Source organism: Euprymna scolopes, chromosome 18 (genome assembly GCF_053919585.1).
Source record: "Euprymna scolopes isolate OS-2025 chromosome 18, ASM5391958v1, whole genome shotgun sequence".
In the NCBI taxonomy this organism is placed as follows: domain Eukaryota; kingdom Metazoa; phylum Mollusca; class Cephalopoda; order Sepiida; family Sepiolidae; genus Euprymna; species Euprymna scolopes.
In genome coordinates this window covers 97,337,481-97,355,371 of record NC_136499.1, presented here as the reverse complement: position 1 = coordinate 97,355,371, position 17,891 = coordinate 97,337,481, and the positions used below count along the sequence as shown (strand labels likewise).

At 32.8% G+C, this 17,891-nt stretch overlaps 1 protein-coding gene across 1 annotated transcript in view; it reads left to right on the top strand.

Moving 5' to 3' along the window:
- Nucleotides 1–17,891, top strand: part of LOC145297701 (uncharacterized) — a 246,704-nt gene that overhangs the window by 164,296 nt on the left and 64,517 nt on the right. The window contains exon 2 of the mRNA XM_080143901.1: nucleotides 17,517–17,657. Coding sequence (XP_080000027.1) covers nucleotides 17,517–17,657 — 141 coding nt within the window. The remainder of the gene's footprint in view (nucleotides 1–17,516; nucleotides 17,658–17,891) is intronic.

Sequence of the window (17,891 nt, the reverse complement as noted above, 5' to 3'; positions counted from 1 at the left end):
CCGTTAACCGCGAGAAATATTGTTGAATTTTAAACATTTATTTTGTTAAATGTTTTGAATTTCAGTGAGAGTGATCTAATCATTATATGTTGATCAGTGCATAAGAGCTAAATTGACCGACTTTTCCAAGTTTCAAATATCAAGTTTTCTCAGTTTGTCATTTATTACTTTTCAAAAAGCATCCATGACAATATTGTTTCGTATTACGACTAACAAGATTGCAAAATTATGTTTTTTTGCTGTATATTTAGTCATATAGAGAAAACACTATTTTGGACACGTTACATGGTTCATACAATCGACACGCCCTGCTGGTTCTTTCTTGTTTCAATATATGCTCTGGAACCTAATAAGAAGATATTCATTGAGCTTTGATTTTTTTCAACATTTTCACAATTTATATAAAAAAAAATTTCATAATAAAAAAAATTTATTTCTGAGAAAGTTTGTAATCGTAATGGATTAAAAACCTGAGTACGTTTCAAGTAAATGATTAACTTATATATGTCTGTGTGTGGGGTATATATATAAGTTATAAAATGCATATGGTGATTAAGCTACACAGAATATTCCGCGTTTCATCCACGCTAGGATTCATCAGGCTTATTCGGGGATTTTTTGGTTGTCTTGCGTTTTTATATACGCATCTACTATTGAGTTTTTAATTAGCCAATCAGCTCTCTGGTCTCTACCGTACCCTTCCTAATCATCCAATGGGCAGGCACTTACAGGACAAAGGCCCAGCTGACCTCCGGTTGACCCGTTCGTTTGTGTTTGCTATTTTAGTAGGGAGTGTCCTGACTTGTCTTAAACCTAGGTTAAATGTGTTTTTTGTTTTTATGTTAGTTTATATATATATACACACATACACATACATATACACACATATATATATACACACACATTATAATTTTTGTATATGTATGTTTATTTTATTTATGTTCTATTATTATTGTTAGTTTTAAAATTATTTTGTATCGTTATCCTAGAGTAAAGTTTCTCCTGTGAACACAGTTGTTCGCTATCCCCCCAACCAATCCCTTACACAAAATTCTCAATAAAAATAACCTAAAGTTATCCTACAGCTGCTGCAAAAATTTAGAGATGATAATTAAAGCGCATAATGACAAAATACTAAATAAAAGCAATGAAAACAACAACAAAATAAACAATAAAAAAGTGGACACCACGACAAAAATAAAACTAACATAAAGGGCACATATGTAACTAGTAGAAATAATAATAATAAACCAACTCCGGACAACGACAACCATACTAGAAATAAAAACAAAAATACTAATAACGAACAAGATAAATGCAACTGAAGATACCTCACACTTTGTCTGCTTCAAAATAACGTTTAACCAAAAGCAAAGTTTACCAGGCCACAATATTTACGAAAGAAACCCCGAATACCAAGAAATATAACGTAGGTATGACTTCCTTAGATTTCAAAACCCGATATAATGACCACAAAAGTACATTCAAAAATAGAAAAAACACCGAATTAAAACAAATACTGGGAACTCAAAGAAAGTGGACGTTCGCCGATAGGCGAATGGAAAATAGTAAGACAAGCAAGCACATGTAGATGCCTAGACGATCCATGTAGATTATGCCTTCATGAAAAATTTGCGATCCTATACTTTAAAGAACCCCAACATCTATTAAACTGTAGAAGGTAAATAGCGAACAACTGTGTTCACAGGAGAAACTTTACTCTAGGATAGCGATACAAAATAATTTTAAAACTAACAATAACAAAAGAACATAAACAAATAAAATAAACATACATATACAAAAATTATTATGTGTGTATATATATGTGTGTGTGTGTATATATGTATATATATATATATAGGTGTATCATGAAAACACATTTAATCTAGGTTTAAAATAGGTCAGGACGCTCCCTACTAAAATAACAAACACAAACAAACGGGTCAACCGGGGGTCAGCTGGGCTTTTGTCCTATAAGTGCCTGCTCATTGGCTAATTAGAAAGGGTGCGGTAAAAACTAGAGAGCTGATTGGCTAACTAAAAACTCAATAGTAAGTGCGTATATAAAAACGCGAGCCAACCAAAAAATCCCCGCATACGCCTGATGAATCCTTGCGTGGATGAAACGCAGAATATTCTGTGTAGCTTAATCGCCATATATATTTTATAACTTACTATCTAGCTCTACCTACGTATGAGCTATGTTGAAGTAAATAAAGTTTACGCATAAATCTATGCTTTCGTATATTAATTTATGTGGTTAAATGAAGGATATATATATATATATATTGAATAAATTAGGTAAGAACTATCCACAGTGAAGACTTGAAATTAAGAACGATTGATGGTGGTGGTGCTAGTAGTAGTAGCAGTAGTAGTAGAGGGCGAATAACGTGAATTATTACAAAGGAGAAAAAATTGAGAGGCGGGAGAAGGCGTATGAAAAAAAAACGAACGTTTTAGTTTCAAGAGGCGAAAAGGTAATCGAGAAAATTTAGGCACCTTCGATGAAAAACTCCAGGATTAAAATCATGGATTCTAGATATAAGGTTTAGTACCTTTATAATCTTCGTACGTAAGTAATTAAAAAGCTGGTGGAGGCATTCTTCTGAATATATATGTGTGTGTGTGTGTGTGTGTGTGTGTGTAATGTTCACTGTTTGGGGAAAGAATTCCATCAAAGCCCTCGATTACAAAGAAAAAAATTCAATATAAGAGCTTAATAATTATTTATTTAAAACTGTACAGAAGGCCAGAAAAAAAACATTGGTACCGTCGGTTTCAAGCCTAACATAAGGGGGTGGGCCAGTTAATGGTAAATAAAGTTAGGCTCTCGTCAGCCATATTGTTTTCTGTTTATCTTCCTGAGGAAAAACTAGGACCGCACACATTATCTCTGATATTGTTCATTTTTATCTAATTATAGCTCGTCTGTCCTTATTTCTATATATTTTGCCCAGATGTGGAAACAGTACTCCATCCTTGGACGTACTTGACTTTTATACAGGTAGATAACTGTATCAGAAGTGAGGTATCTACTGGAGCTGTAGAATGATTCTACTATTTTTTCCAGAAACCTTTGCAACGGATTTGATGCACGTGTTCCATTTCAGATTAGGAGTAAAGGTCAAACCCAAAAGTTTGTCAAAACCTGGAGCCTCCATAAGACGAGAGCCATTCATTTCAATTGAGGCCAAATGGGGAACAGAGCGTTGATGATGTAAAGATAGAAGCTTGGTTTTAGATGCATTAAAAGTAACCAACCAGCTCTTTCCCCCTTGGACCATGTGCTCAATATCAGAGGAGAGAAAATCAGAGAGAACTTGGTCATTTACAACCTTTGAAGTGTTGCCACAGATGGTAGTGTCTTCAACGTAAATGTCTATAACTGATCTTATAATGTGAATTGGGAGATCATTGATGTAGATCAGGAAGAGAGTTGGGTCCAGGATCGACTCCTGAAAGACTACAGCATTAATACTGTAAGCTTCTAATTTCTGCCCGTCAACCACTACTCTTAAGAACCTATCAGAGAGAAATGATTTAATAATTGAAAAGACATTTCCAGCTATACCGTAACTAGAGATTTTGTGAAGTAGACCGTTATGCCATGCCATATCAAAACCTTTGATAGGTCAAAAGTAATTGCCTTAGAAAGGAAGCCTCCGTCGAGAGATTCGCTAATCCTATGAGATATAAACGTTAACACATCTGCTAGAACGAAAACGCATCTGCTAGAACGTTCTACTAGGTGCTAACCTAGTAGAACGAAAACCATATTGCATGTCACTGAGGAGGTTATTTTTGCTGAGGTGGTTGACTACTTCTCTATTTAACACAGATTCCAGCAACTTACTTGTCTTTACTGAGAGGGAGATGACCGATCATCTGAATTCTTAAATACAGAGCATACTGTGGAGATTTTTCAGGAAGCAATTCTCTTTAGGACAACGCTTAAACAGCTTTGTAAGTATGGGAGCTAGTTCTGGTTGAAGCTTTTTGAGCACTATAATTGGAATGCCATCAGGGCCAGTTGTGGTTATTATCCTTTTACTTGGAAAAAAAACTGTCACCAGCCGACGGCGTCGCTCGGGAGTCTTACTTTCATTTCATTTTATTTTATTTTTACATTCTATGCGTTGAATCAAGGTTTTTGATTAGCTTAGCAACATCACACACGGACAGTTGTATGTCGTATAGCGTGTTTTTAGATACAGGAGAAGATATAAGGGGTTAGTTGCCTTGATCGCATAGTTGCAAAATTCTTGGCAAAGAGTTTGGCTTTGTCCAATGCTAACGAGTTTGATGATGTTTGTGATAGAACACATGCTTCTGTTCAAGACCCTGTTTGCTATTTGCCAAAAACTGGTGGGAACCAAGCCGCTGCTCAGTTTCTTTGGACTTAACGGACGGAGCATACAATTCTCTCGCATTCTTTATTACTCTTTTACAATGGGTGCTGGCAGTCTTAAAAGCAACTTTAGTCTCAGTACATCTATTACGTTGGAAGCAATGGAAAAGGTGATTTTTGTGCGTAATGGCAGCAGCACATTCTGGAGAGAACTACGGCTGGCTGTTAGGTTTTTACTGGCATTTTTTGGAGGGTATGAAGCGGTCTATACCTACAATTTTTTTTAATAAATATTGCTATTTATTAAAAATATAATTTCAAATTTTCGGATAATAAAATATTTATCTTCCGGAAATTGGACAGTTCTTTTTTTTTCTTTTTTTTTTTTTCTTCTTCTCATAGTCCATGGTGTTGATAATCTTGGCATGATTTGAGGTGCTTCGAGTTAAGTAAAAATCACACATATATACATATATATATATATATATATATATATATATATATATATATATATACTTTTTTTTGTTTTTATATAAGCAATAACGTGTTGTTACAATCATGAGAATGTTTCGGCCAGCTAGTTTTTAGTAACTAGAGACCTCTTCGGGCGATACAGCTTATGCGAAAGCAAAGTTAAACTTTTCTTTCGTATAAGCTATATCGCCTGAAGAGGCCTCTAATTACTAATACTAGCTGGGCGAAACATACTCATGACTGTGTAGCAACACATTACTGTTTATGCAAAAACAAATAAAAAGTATACTTTGCTCTATTTTTGTATTGTGCACTTTTATTAACCTCCTTATACTTCATTGGTTACTTTACCTCTGGAAAATAACAACCTCCAATTATATATATATATATATATATATATAATATATGTAACCTAATCTTTAAGAGTAAATGCATGTAGGATTTATTATTTTGCTGGCATCATTTTCTGCATAGATTGTTATATATGAAACCATAAAAATGCACTTTTCCTGAATAAATGCGTGTAATTATATTCTCCAAAAGTTTTAATCCTGTTGAGAATTTGTAATAAAAAAATGCAGAACGATTTTTATTTGAGTAAAGAAACACAAGTAACTGAGTTGTCGACCTATTTTTAAAACGTCATTAGCAAATAATGCACATGAAATCATTTCAACGTTTCAACAAGCCCGTCTGCTTCCGGTTGTGAATAAGGTCAAGTTTATCTGTGGCCGCCATTTTGTAAACGTCACTCAATTCCCACTGACAATACTTTGAGATAAAGAATACCAAATCTATTCAGGATGCATTAGTTTTCGTGAAAAATATTTCTGTTATCATCCACCCCCAAGTCTCTCTCTCTCTCTCTCTCTCTCTCTCTCTCTCTCTCTCTCTCTCTCTCCATGACGCGCGCTCTCTCTGTCATTCTCTCTCTCTCTCTCTGGCTTTCTCTCTCTCTCTCTCTCTCTCTCTCTCTCTGCATGACGCGTGATTTCTCTCTCTCTCTCTCTCTCTCTCTCTCTCTCTCTGTTGTGCTATCTCTGTTTTTTTCTCATTCTCTCTCTAATGTGCACTCTTTCTCCATCTGGCGTCCTCTCTCTCACTCTCTCGTGCTCTCTCTCTCTCTCTCTCTCTCTCTCTCTTGCTCTCTCTCACTCTCGTGCGCGCGTTCTTTCTCTCTCTCTTTCTCACTTTCTCTCTCTGACGGTCTCTCTCTCTCTCTCACACTCTCTGTGAGGCGCGTTTGCGCGCTCTCTCTCTCTCTCTCTACATGACGCGTGCCCTCTCTCATTCTCTCTCTCTCGTGCTCTCTCGTTTTCTCTCTTGCTCTTTCTAAAAAGAATCTTACATCTCTTACATATCCACTGTTTCTCTTCGTCCATATAGAATAAGGAGGGAAGAAAATATATTGATTCTTTGAACACTCATTTTAATAAGTAAACTAACGATAGTAATGATTTCTAATTATCATAGTTTGATTTTAATACGTATTATAAGCAATTTTGTTGATATATTTGAAAGAAAAGTAATAAAAATAGAGAAATAACTGAAATTTTAGTGTGTACTTTATTTTATTAAATAACAACCGTGTTCATTCCAAAATATTCCGATTTATGAGAAAAAAAAAACAAGTATGCTTCGAGGGTGACAAATACAGAACTATTATTACGACTGCTAGTGCTACTTAGAGTTAGGAATAACAGTATTTCATGTTTCGTGCGATAAATTTTTAAGCTTTTGAAAATCCGACGTACCTTGAAATTGCTGTAAAATGTTAAAATAAGCTATTGTTATTATTTATTGCCATAAAGTTCTAAAGCATACCATGCTCTTTCCGTGTGCAAAAGCTGATCTTTGGTTCAACTATGTTCAGGTTGTTTTTGCTCTTAATTATAAGTGCATACCACTAATGTTAAAATTAAGTATCGAAAATATTGCATATAGATTAAAATTACAGCTTAACAAAATAGCATTTAATACAGGTATTAACATATTAAACCATTTATATATATATATGTGTGTGTGTGTGTGTTAACATATTAAACCATTTATATATATGTGTGTGCGTGTGTGTGTTAGAAAAATATATATGGCAATTAAGCTACACAGAATATTCCGCGTTTCATTCACGTAAGCCTGACGAATCCTAGTGTGGATGAAACGCGGAATATTCTGTGTTGCTTAATTGCCATATATATTTTTCTAGCCTACTACCTAGCTCTACCTATGTATTGAGCACTGTTGAAGTAAATACCTAGTTTACGCATAAAATTATACTTTCGTGACTTGACCGCACCCCTTTCTTATTCTTCTCTCCCTTACAGAAAACTTAGTTAAAATAAAATGTCTATATAAAAACAACGGGAAAAAAGCACTACTCCTGATGACGATCACGAGTCGAAAGCGCTCGAAAAAAAAAATGGCCGACACAAAATCACCCGAAGAGAAAAACGTCTTGTATCGGTGCTGTTTGAAATCCGTGTGTGTAATCGCTTGGTTTAAGCGCTAAATTTAAGAAATGGAGAATCACACATTTTAGAAAACATTTTTCTTAATAAATTTAAATGAGAACATCTGAAAGCCTGATAATGTTATTTGTTTTTTTTTGTGATAATAATGTTCCAACCCCTTTAAAAATAGTTTTTAAAAAAATTTAAATAAATTTATTTATAAATTGTAAATAATGCTATAAATTTATTTTTTGTGGGAGAACTGCCACACAGCATCAAGTCGGTTGAAAATTTACAAATAGACTTTTCGCGCTTTTTTCTCGGCAAAGTTTATAACTTTAGCAAAATTCACTCCATTGGTAATTTCCCTCTTTTTGGAAAGAATTGCGAAGTCTGTAAGCCTTGTCTGGTTCATTGTTGATCGAAGGTAGTTTTTTATAAACTTCAGTTTCGAGAAAGAACGCTCACAGCTGGCAACGCTAATAGCTCGAGTAAGGAAAATGCGTGGAAAGATCACAAAATTAGAGATGGAATCCTCAAGGTGGTATATCTGTATGAAGTTAAAAAATTCAAGGGTTCATTGATTTTGTATTTTCCTGAAGCTTTCACAAAATACTGTAATCTCTTCATTTCGACAAAAAATTTCTCTTTTTCTATATCTTCATCAACTTCACCAAGCTGACAATCGCAATTATCATCAAGCAGATTTGATGGTGTAAGAAAAGCGTATTTACTTGCAAGATTGTGAACTTGTTGAAATCTGCAAGATATTTCTTCAGTCAACCTATCTATGACAGACAGCATTTTCCGTCTAAACTCAGTATCAAACCCCAGCGCTGCATCAGTCAATCCTTCACCATCCATTTGTTTTTTTGTTTGTTTGTTTTTGTTTTTGTTTTGTTTTTTTGCGGACACGCTCCATGCTTATCTGCATTTCAGAGCGGTTGTTGTTTTTTGTTTTTGTTTCTTTTACTCGTCTATTACAATGTCCGCCATCTTTCCTCTATTCTGAAGGCAATCTCTCAACGCCGTCAGTTTGACAGAACTTTATTACATATCTAGCCATGTTGTTTGAAGATACTTCTATTGATTTCTGGGAAAATAGTTTTCCAAAGGCTCAGAAATAAAAGAATCAGAATCGACAGTACCGAGTTGAGGATTAAAGATGCATCTGATCTTGTGGTTGCATTTTATCATTTCGTGGGCTGTTCCAGGGCAATGACGACTTCCAATAATTTTTTATGACAACATTTACAGCGTCTGCCCGATTACATCTAGTTTCTACAAGCCGCTTGATACTTAAATCAGCCAACTGAATCAAGACGTCCCAGGGAGGTATAAATGCAGAAAAGAACGAAAATAATAATAGGTTCAGTGTGCCAAAAAATGTAACAAAGTGAACCGTTAATGAAGCTGCATGCACACAAGCCAGATTTAGTGAATGGTTTGTGCATAGTACAAATAGTTTTGGGGTTGATTTCGGAGATGCGTTTCTGTATACTCGATTAGTGGCCTGCCACAACATCGACATTATACAAATGGCTGGCTAATAGTCACCAATCTGAATCCCGTCGATCTCCAGTTCTCTCAAAATCAGTTCAGAAATTTCCTCCGCGCTTTTACTCCTCTGCTTCATTTTCCAAATTGGACTATAGTTTCACAAACAGGATTGTAGTTTCACATAAAATGTCATAAACAAAAGATACCGTAAAAGTTGAATTCCGTGGTATTTTCTCTGCATGATTACCAAAACAAAAACAATTAAATGAAAAATAAAACAAAAACAATTAAATGAAAAATAAAACAAAAACAATGAAATAACTAAAAAATAATGTAATCGTCCAGAATAGCAAAGCAATTTTAATGTATTTTTAGTTAAGAATAAAATTAGTGTGAAAAAAAATGTAAATAAATAAATTAAAACACAAAAAATTAGTTAGGTAAAAAAAAGTAACTTAGCTTGCCTTTGGTAACATTTGGTTTTTGTTTATTATTTCACCTATTTTGGAAAAAAACTTTCTTATTTGTTTCATTTCATTGTCTTGTTTTGGTAATTATGCAGAGAAAGGGCGATGTAATTCAATTTTTACGGTATCTTTTGTTTCTTAAAATGTTATGTGAAACTACAGTCTAGTTGAAACAAAAAACATTTCTTAGTTATTTCATTTCATTATTAACATATTCATAACAAATACAGTTAAAAATTAAAACACGCCTATTATTAGTTTTATCAGCAGTCGAGTTGTTGCTGTTGTTTTTTCTTGCTATGCTGTACAGTCGACTCGCTAATTTCGTTTCGCTAAAATTTACGTTCCGTTCCATTTTTTTACATCCGTTCGCGGCCGCCATCTTACGTATGACTTTAGTAAAGATTGTCCAAGGAATGGATGGTTTAAAATTTTTTAGAAAAAAAAAATTATATGCTTTTTTTTAACGACAAACTCCATTCGTCACAAAAGTTCAGGTTCATGTAGAATAAAAAAAAATCGAATGGTAAAACGTTTTATTATATTTTCTTTAAAATCCAGTACAATTTGTATTGTAGCCACTGAAGTTTTCAATTTTGAAAACTAATTTAAATTTACGAGGGGGGGTCAACTCCCAGTAAAAACTTTTTTAACATATATATATATCAAGAAAAGCACTTTTTGCTTAACTGCCCTAAAACGCTAGAATAGTTCGAATATGGAGATTTATTTTCCATTAGATTTACACGTGGAAATGATCCCCACTCTAAATTTTTTAATTAATTTTTTTGTTTATTTTTTAGCGGCTGGTGGATGATTTTCCACCCTATCTAAGAATGCAAAAAAAGGAGAAAAAATAAATATAAAACGAATAAATGTTACCAAAGGCAAGACAAGTAACTCTTCTACCTAGTAAAGGAATGTATTTAACTTTTACAAAGGAAACAATTAGAACTTTCGCATGACATTAAAATAAAATTTTAAACATGAAACAAAAAATGAAAAATATCTCAGTAATTAAGTTTTACTCCATGAAACACATTTTGAATGTCTTTAAAATAGGTTTTCAAAAATACATTTGCATTTTATATTGGCAAATTTTCAATGTCTTTTGTACGTCCTCTTAGCGTATGGGAAACTTGAAAATTAAAATGCCGAACGGAATCAAATATTATTTACCAAAAATTTCTATTAGTAGCCTGAGATTTTATTGCTTCATATTGCCATCCAAATTCGTCTTCTCTTATTCAGAAATTTTGTTTTAGTAGACACATAAACTGAAGAAATGAGACAAGTGTTGTCGTGTATAGGTGTGAAAAGTTTTGAATCTATTAATCCTGTTAATGCCCAATTCATCTGCACAAATACAGACATATAAACCGAAATCAAAGAAGAAATGAGCCAACACATGTTGTCGCATGTAGATGCGAACGGTTTGAATTCATTAATTATATTACTGTTCAATTCATCTGATGTTAAGACTTTGAAAGTACAAAAAAAAAAAAATTTTTGTAAGTACACTTGTAAACTTTGCCAATGCTAGCTATGGGACCTGACAAAAGCACACCGGACAAAAGGACACCGGACAAAAGGACATCAGCCGAACCCCACCATCTAATTAAGACAAAACAGAAATGATGCGAACAGTTTGAATTCATTAATTCTATTACTGTTCAATTCATCTGATGTTAAGACTTTGAAATTACAAAAAAAAATTTTTGTAAGTACACATTTTTATAACTCCTTGTAATCTTTTCCAATGCTAGCTATGGGACCTGACAAAAGCACACCGGACAAAAGGACACCGGCTGAAACCCACCATCTAATTAAGACAAAACAGAAACTAATAAAATCACAAATAAATTAAAAACATTAAAAATCAGTTTCTATAATTTTATTTTAATTTAATTCAATTCAGGAAAATTAGACACCGGAGAACTACTTTTGGCAAGGTATGAAAATTAAGCATCTATGGAACAAATGTCAACTGAAGATAGATTTTTAGATTATTTTTGAAGACGTTTTAAATAGGATTCAAGTGCCTGTCATGCAAATATACATATTTTAGGATATTTAATCTTGTTTGAAAGCAAATAAGTCGATTTTCCTAAGGTGCGGGTTCTAAGGACACTTTTCTTGTATTATCTTTTACAATTATTATATTAATAAAAAAGTAATAAAATAAAACCCTATTATCAGATTTAATTCATCATAATAGATTTCGGTTTATTCATAAATACATCAGTGATTATAAAATGTTTTAATAATTCGAACAAAAAACGCAATTACTCCGTGACTGTTTGAAACTTGAAAAAAAATCTGCGGTATTTAAACTATCGAATAGAAAGCCACTTAAATAGTATTTGACGTGTAGCGCTTGGTTCCTATTTAAAATTATATCCCCCGATAGAATGATTATAAAATCTGTTTTCAGTCGATTTTTATTCCGTAAATGCTTAATTTTTCTACAATTCCAAAATTACGTAATTTTCTGTTGCTAATTTTCCAGTGTTCAATTTTCAATTACATAATTTAATTATCGGTAATGCTTGAAGGTATTTTTCTTGACAAAAATGTTTTGTTTAATTTTTCAACATTTTTCGGAACATGTACATTCTTTGAAAGCTTACTTAGAGAATTTATGCAGTTTAAAAAAATATTGTTTTAAGTAAAATAAATTTACATCGTATTTTAATGCTATTATCATTTTAGTTTTATTGATAATTTAAAAACAATAAATATTTATCATTGGTACCAATAAGGAAAATTAAGTAAAAAAATTTAAAAGAATTGTTTTTTTCCAATTCTGATACCTCCAAAAGTTTCGATTTTTTTACAACCGTAAAGGCTTATTTTTGTATAAAATTTCAGAATTTTTGGTAGCTTTTATTTATTTTATTTATTTTTTCTATTTCCACCCCCTCAAAATGCCGCCCCCTCCTGACACGTGCCGCCCGGGGCGGACCGCCACCCCCCTCTTATTGTTGCATAGTTTTTATTAGAAGAGGACTGATGTTATATATTTGTTGTTCGTGTTAGTAAGAGAGCCTTAGAGGTTCATGTTGTGTGCAGATATATCGCGTATATATAAAGAGACAGTTCTGTAAATATAAAGAGACAGTTCTGTAAATATAAAGAGACAGGGTACATGTTAATACAGGAGAACCGACGACATGTAATACACAATGAGAAGATAATTTAGATATATTGATAGATAGACCAAGATATAGTTTGTTTGACATTTATACTTTTGACAGTTCTGTGAATGGGAGTGTTTCTATAACATTGACACATATTTCTTTACCTATTTTGAGATGATGATTTTCCAAAGTTCTTATAATATAAGTTGACAATACCTTTCTGTTGAATAACATAACACGAAGGCGCAGATACAAAAAGATGAAGTTGTTTGTTTATTCCATTTCGACCGGTCAATGGCTTTGCATTAAGGAATTCAAGTCTTCGCTTCCAAGGTTCCATGTTAGCTCTGTCTCTGACTCCTCTTCTCCTCTGACTGACTCAGTCCGACCGACTGAGTTTTTTGACTGACTGACCAAAGCTCTCTATATTGAGACCCATAACGTCATTGCATGACCAACACGTGCATATTAGACACATGGCATGTCATGCCTCCGTGTTTAAGCATGCATTGTTACTTACATGTTTCAACTCCGCGTTCTCTAACCTACGTTACAAATATGTTTAATATTTTCTATTATTCTGGTGTAGATTCCTTATTTTAATTTCATTTCCTTACATTCATTTCTCTATAAACAGGTATCATTTCAATAACATTCTTATTTCAATAACATTATGTATTCTGTATTTATTTTAACTTATGATCGGAATTCTCAATTCCAAATCTTCGCAAGTTCGAATTCTCGACTATCCTATCTCATATTTACTCACTTACAAGAACAGGCGGCTGTTCCATACCATTATTACGCCACTGATCCGACCAAATATTTGAATATTATTTACGTACGTATACGTTTCATCTTTGTGAAAGCATTAGTGTAGAAATAACCATTTACGCCAGTCGTACTATTCGAACCCCGGAACAATTTTAGAGCGTGCTAACTAATGAGGCTACCGCAAATGGCTTCATGAGAGATGAGAAATAAAGTCTATACATATCAAGAGAAGCGAACAGCTGTAATCGATCGTCATAAGTGTTCAAGAGTTAAAGAACATAATGACTTGCACTCTCAGTACATATTTTTCTCATTTTTCTTCATCTTTTTCTTCTACGGGTGGAACATCCAACCAGATGTCTGACATTTACCCCTATTTTAGTGAGTCCAACCAAGAGATCTTTTAAGGATTCTAGCCGCCCCTTTTAGTGCAATCGTTTGTATCTCACGTGCACTTGGTTCACCGGGTATACTTTTTTAAGTACTTTTAAGTTCTTTTTCATAAACCCAGTTGCTCCTATGATGATTGGTATAATTGAAATCTCTTTTAATTTCCAATTTCGTTTCATGTCATACGTAAGTTTTTTCCCTCTCAGCTCTGTCAAGCCCTGTATCGTTAGGTACAATGATCTTTATTATGATCGATTTTTTGTTTGCTCTGTCCCAAATCACTATATCTGATTTAACGGCTGCGTTTTCTAGATATGTACCGGTGGGAATTATGTAGTTATACTGAATGATGTGTCATTACCAACTGTTCGCTTGGGTATATGTTCCCAGGATTTTTTACTACACTAAACGTTTAATTTCTTATATATCTTCCAATGAAGGTATTTGCAAATACCATTATGGCGTTCTGAATAATAACCATCTCCAAGTAGGATTTTACAACCAGAGATCAGGTGACCCACGCTCTCAACCTCAATGTTGCAGAACCTGCGCTTATTGTTATTGCTTAAACCACTCATACAGACATATGTGATACTATAAAGCTACAGTAAAGTATTAAGATCAGTTTCTTTTTATTATTTTTATTGTTATATATTATGTTATATATGTATTTTTCGATATCTTTTCCTCTTCGGTTCACTTATGATTTCCTACCAAATTTGAATCACTTATGATTTCCTACCAAATTTGAATCACTTATGATTTCCTACCAAATTTGAATCACTTATGATTTCCTACCAAATTTGAATCACTTATGATTTCCTACCAAATTTGAATCACTTATGATTTCCTACCAAATTTGAATCACTTATGATTTCCTACCAAATTTGGATCACTTATGATTTCCTACCAAATTTGGATCACTTATGATTTCCTACCAAATTTGGATCACTTATGATTTCCTACCAAATTTGGATCACTTATGATTTCCTACCAAATTTGGATCACTTATGATTTCCTTCCAAATTTGATCAACTTCAAAGATTCACTTATGATTTCCTACCAAATTTGATTCACTTATGATTTCCTATCAAATTTGAATCACTTATGAGTTCCTACCAAATTTGATTCACTTATGATTTCCTACCAAATTTGAATCACTTATGATTTCCTACCAAATTTGAATCACTTATGATTTCCTACCAAATTTGATTCACTTATGATTTCCTACCAAATTTGATTCACTTATGATTTCCTACCAAATTTGATTCACTTATGATTTCCTACCCAATTTGATTCACTTATGATTTCCTACCAAATTTGATTCACTTATGATTTCCTACCAAATTTGAATCACTTATGATTTCCTACCAAATTTGAATCACTTATGATTTCCTACCAAATTTGAATCACTTATGATTTCCTACCAAATTTGAATCACTTATGATTTCCTACCAAATTTTAATCACTTATGATTTCTTACCAAATTTGGATCACTTATGATTTCCTTCCAAATTTGATCAACTTCAAAGATTCACTTATGATTTCCTACCAAATTTGATTCACTTATGATTTCCTACCAAATTTGAATCACTTATGATTTCCTACCAAATTTGAATCACTTATGATTTCCTACCAAATTTGAATCACTTATGATTTCCTACCAAATTTGAATCACTTATGATTTCCCACCAAATTTGAATCACTTATGATTTCCTACCAAATTTGATTAACTTATGATTCCCTACCAAATTTGAATCACTTATGATTTCCTACCAAATTTGAATCACTTATGATTTCCTACCAAATTTGGATCACTTATGATTTCCTTCCAAATTTGATCAACTTCAAAGATTCACTTATGATTTCCTACCAAATTTGATTCACTTATGATTTCCTACCAAATTTGATTCACTTATGATTTCCTATCAAATTTGAATCACTTATGAGTTCCTACCAAATTTGATTCACTTATGATTTCCTACCAAATTTGAATCACTTATGATTTCCTACCAAATTTGAATCACTTATGATTTCCTACCAAATTTGATTCACTTATGATTTCCTACCCAATTTGATTCACTTATGATTTCCTACCAAATTTGAATCACTTATGATTTCCTACCAAATTTGATTCACTTATGATTTCCTACCAAATTTGAATCACTTATGATTTCCTACCAAATTTGAATCACTTATGATTTCCTACCAAATTTGATTCACTTATGATTTCCTACCAAATTTGATTCACTTATGATTTCCTACCAAATTTGAATCACTTATGATTTCCTACCAAATTTGATTCACTTATGATTTCCTACCCAATTTGATTCACTTATGATTTCCTACCAAATTTGAATCACTTATGATTTCCTACCAAATTTGAATCACTTATGATTTCCTACCAAATTTGAATCACTTATGATTTCCTACCAAATTTGAATCACTTATGATTTCCTACCAAATTTGAATCACTTATGATTTCCTACCAAATTTGAATCACTTATGATTTCCTACCAAATTTGGATCACTTATGATTTCCTACCAAATTTGAATCACTTATGATTTCCTACCAAATTTGAATCACTTATGATTTCCTACCAAATTTGAATCACTTATGATTTCCTACCAAATTTGATTCACTTATGATTTCCTACCAAATTTGATTCACTTATGATTTCCTACCAAATTTGAATCACTTATGATTTCCTACCAAATTTGGATCACTTATGATTTCCTACCAAATTTGGATCACTTATGATTTCCTTCCAAATTTGATCAACTTCAAAGATTCACTTATGATTTCCTACCAAATTTGATTCACTTATGATTTCCTACCAAATTTGAATCACTTATGATTTCCTACCAAATTTGAATCACTTATGATTTCCTACCAAATTTGAATCACTTATGATTTCCTACCAAATTTGAATCACTTATGATTTCCTACCAAATTTGAATCACTTATGATTTCCTACCAAATTTTAATCACTTATGATTTCCTACCAAATTTGGATCACTTATGATTTCCTACCAAATTTGGATCACTTATGATTTCCTACCAAATTTGGATCACTTATGATTTCCTTCCAAATTTGATCAACTTCAAAGATTCACTTATGATTTCCTACCAAATTTGATTCAATATGATTTCCTACCAAATTTGATTCACTTATGATTTCCTACCAAATTTGAATCACTTATGATTTCCTACCAAATTTGAATCACTTATGATTTCCTACCAAATTTGATTCACTTATGATTTCCTACCAAATTTGATTCACTTATGATTTCCTACCAAATTTGATCAACTTCAAGGATAAATACAGATCTGTAATTTTCAAGAATAAAAACCCAAGTTTGCCCAGCTGGGCAAACTTGGGTTCTTGTACCGGAAAAATACACAGTAAATAAAACGTTGGGTTTTTTTTTAATTTTTTTATTTCCATACACCAAACATGGATATAAATATCACTAAAAAATCCGCTGGGTCATAAGCTTCATTCCGGTACCTTACTTGCCTGGGTGGGTTGCCGGTAGGCTGAGATAAACCGCGTCACACACACAGATAGACAGACATTAGGAAAATTTATAAGATGATTTGTTTGAATACAATGTTTTTTTATTTTTGGGGGGGGGTTCTGTGTATGTGTATAAAATGTAGAATTATGAACCTCTTGATTGTTTTTAAAGCCAGAGTCCAGTATTTATATCTGAAATTAATCAATGTCACAACGAGGAGCATATTAGTCCAAATGTTTTTGTTTTTGTGCATGAGTGATTTATTTATTTATTTGTTTTAGGTGGTCTAAATCAAGCTTCAAAGTAAAGTAATTTATAATTTGTACTAGTTTTAGACCTAATTTGAATAGAGGAATCTGGAAAAAACATACAGACAGACATACAATTTTTGCGTTTCCATATATAGATAATTCCATCATTTTAAATAATGTTTCTTTTCTTCTTATAGGCTAAGCATGTGCGTCGCTAACAAATTCAACGTTTTATCCTACGATTACATCCAGAGGTTCAAAGAGCCTGTAAACCTTGGACAGTGTGCGTACCGTTTCATCACGCTTCAAGGGAATCAAAGAGTTTACTTGAAAGAATGGTAAGTTAAATTTTTACACGTTTTGCCTTCCATATATTACGGGGCGCTAATCGGATGTTATATTTTGACATTTTTTGCCTTCCATATATTTCCTCATGGTGTAATCCGGCCTCATCCAGATTGGTTGTTTTCGTATTAATTAAATTGTTAAACAAAACTAAAAAAATCGAAACTTGGCAGGCGTAAGTCGACTTAAAGTGCTTCTCTACGTATGCACAAATATACATTTATACG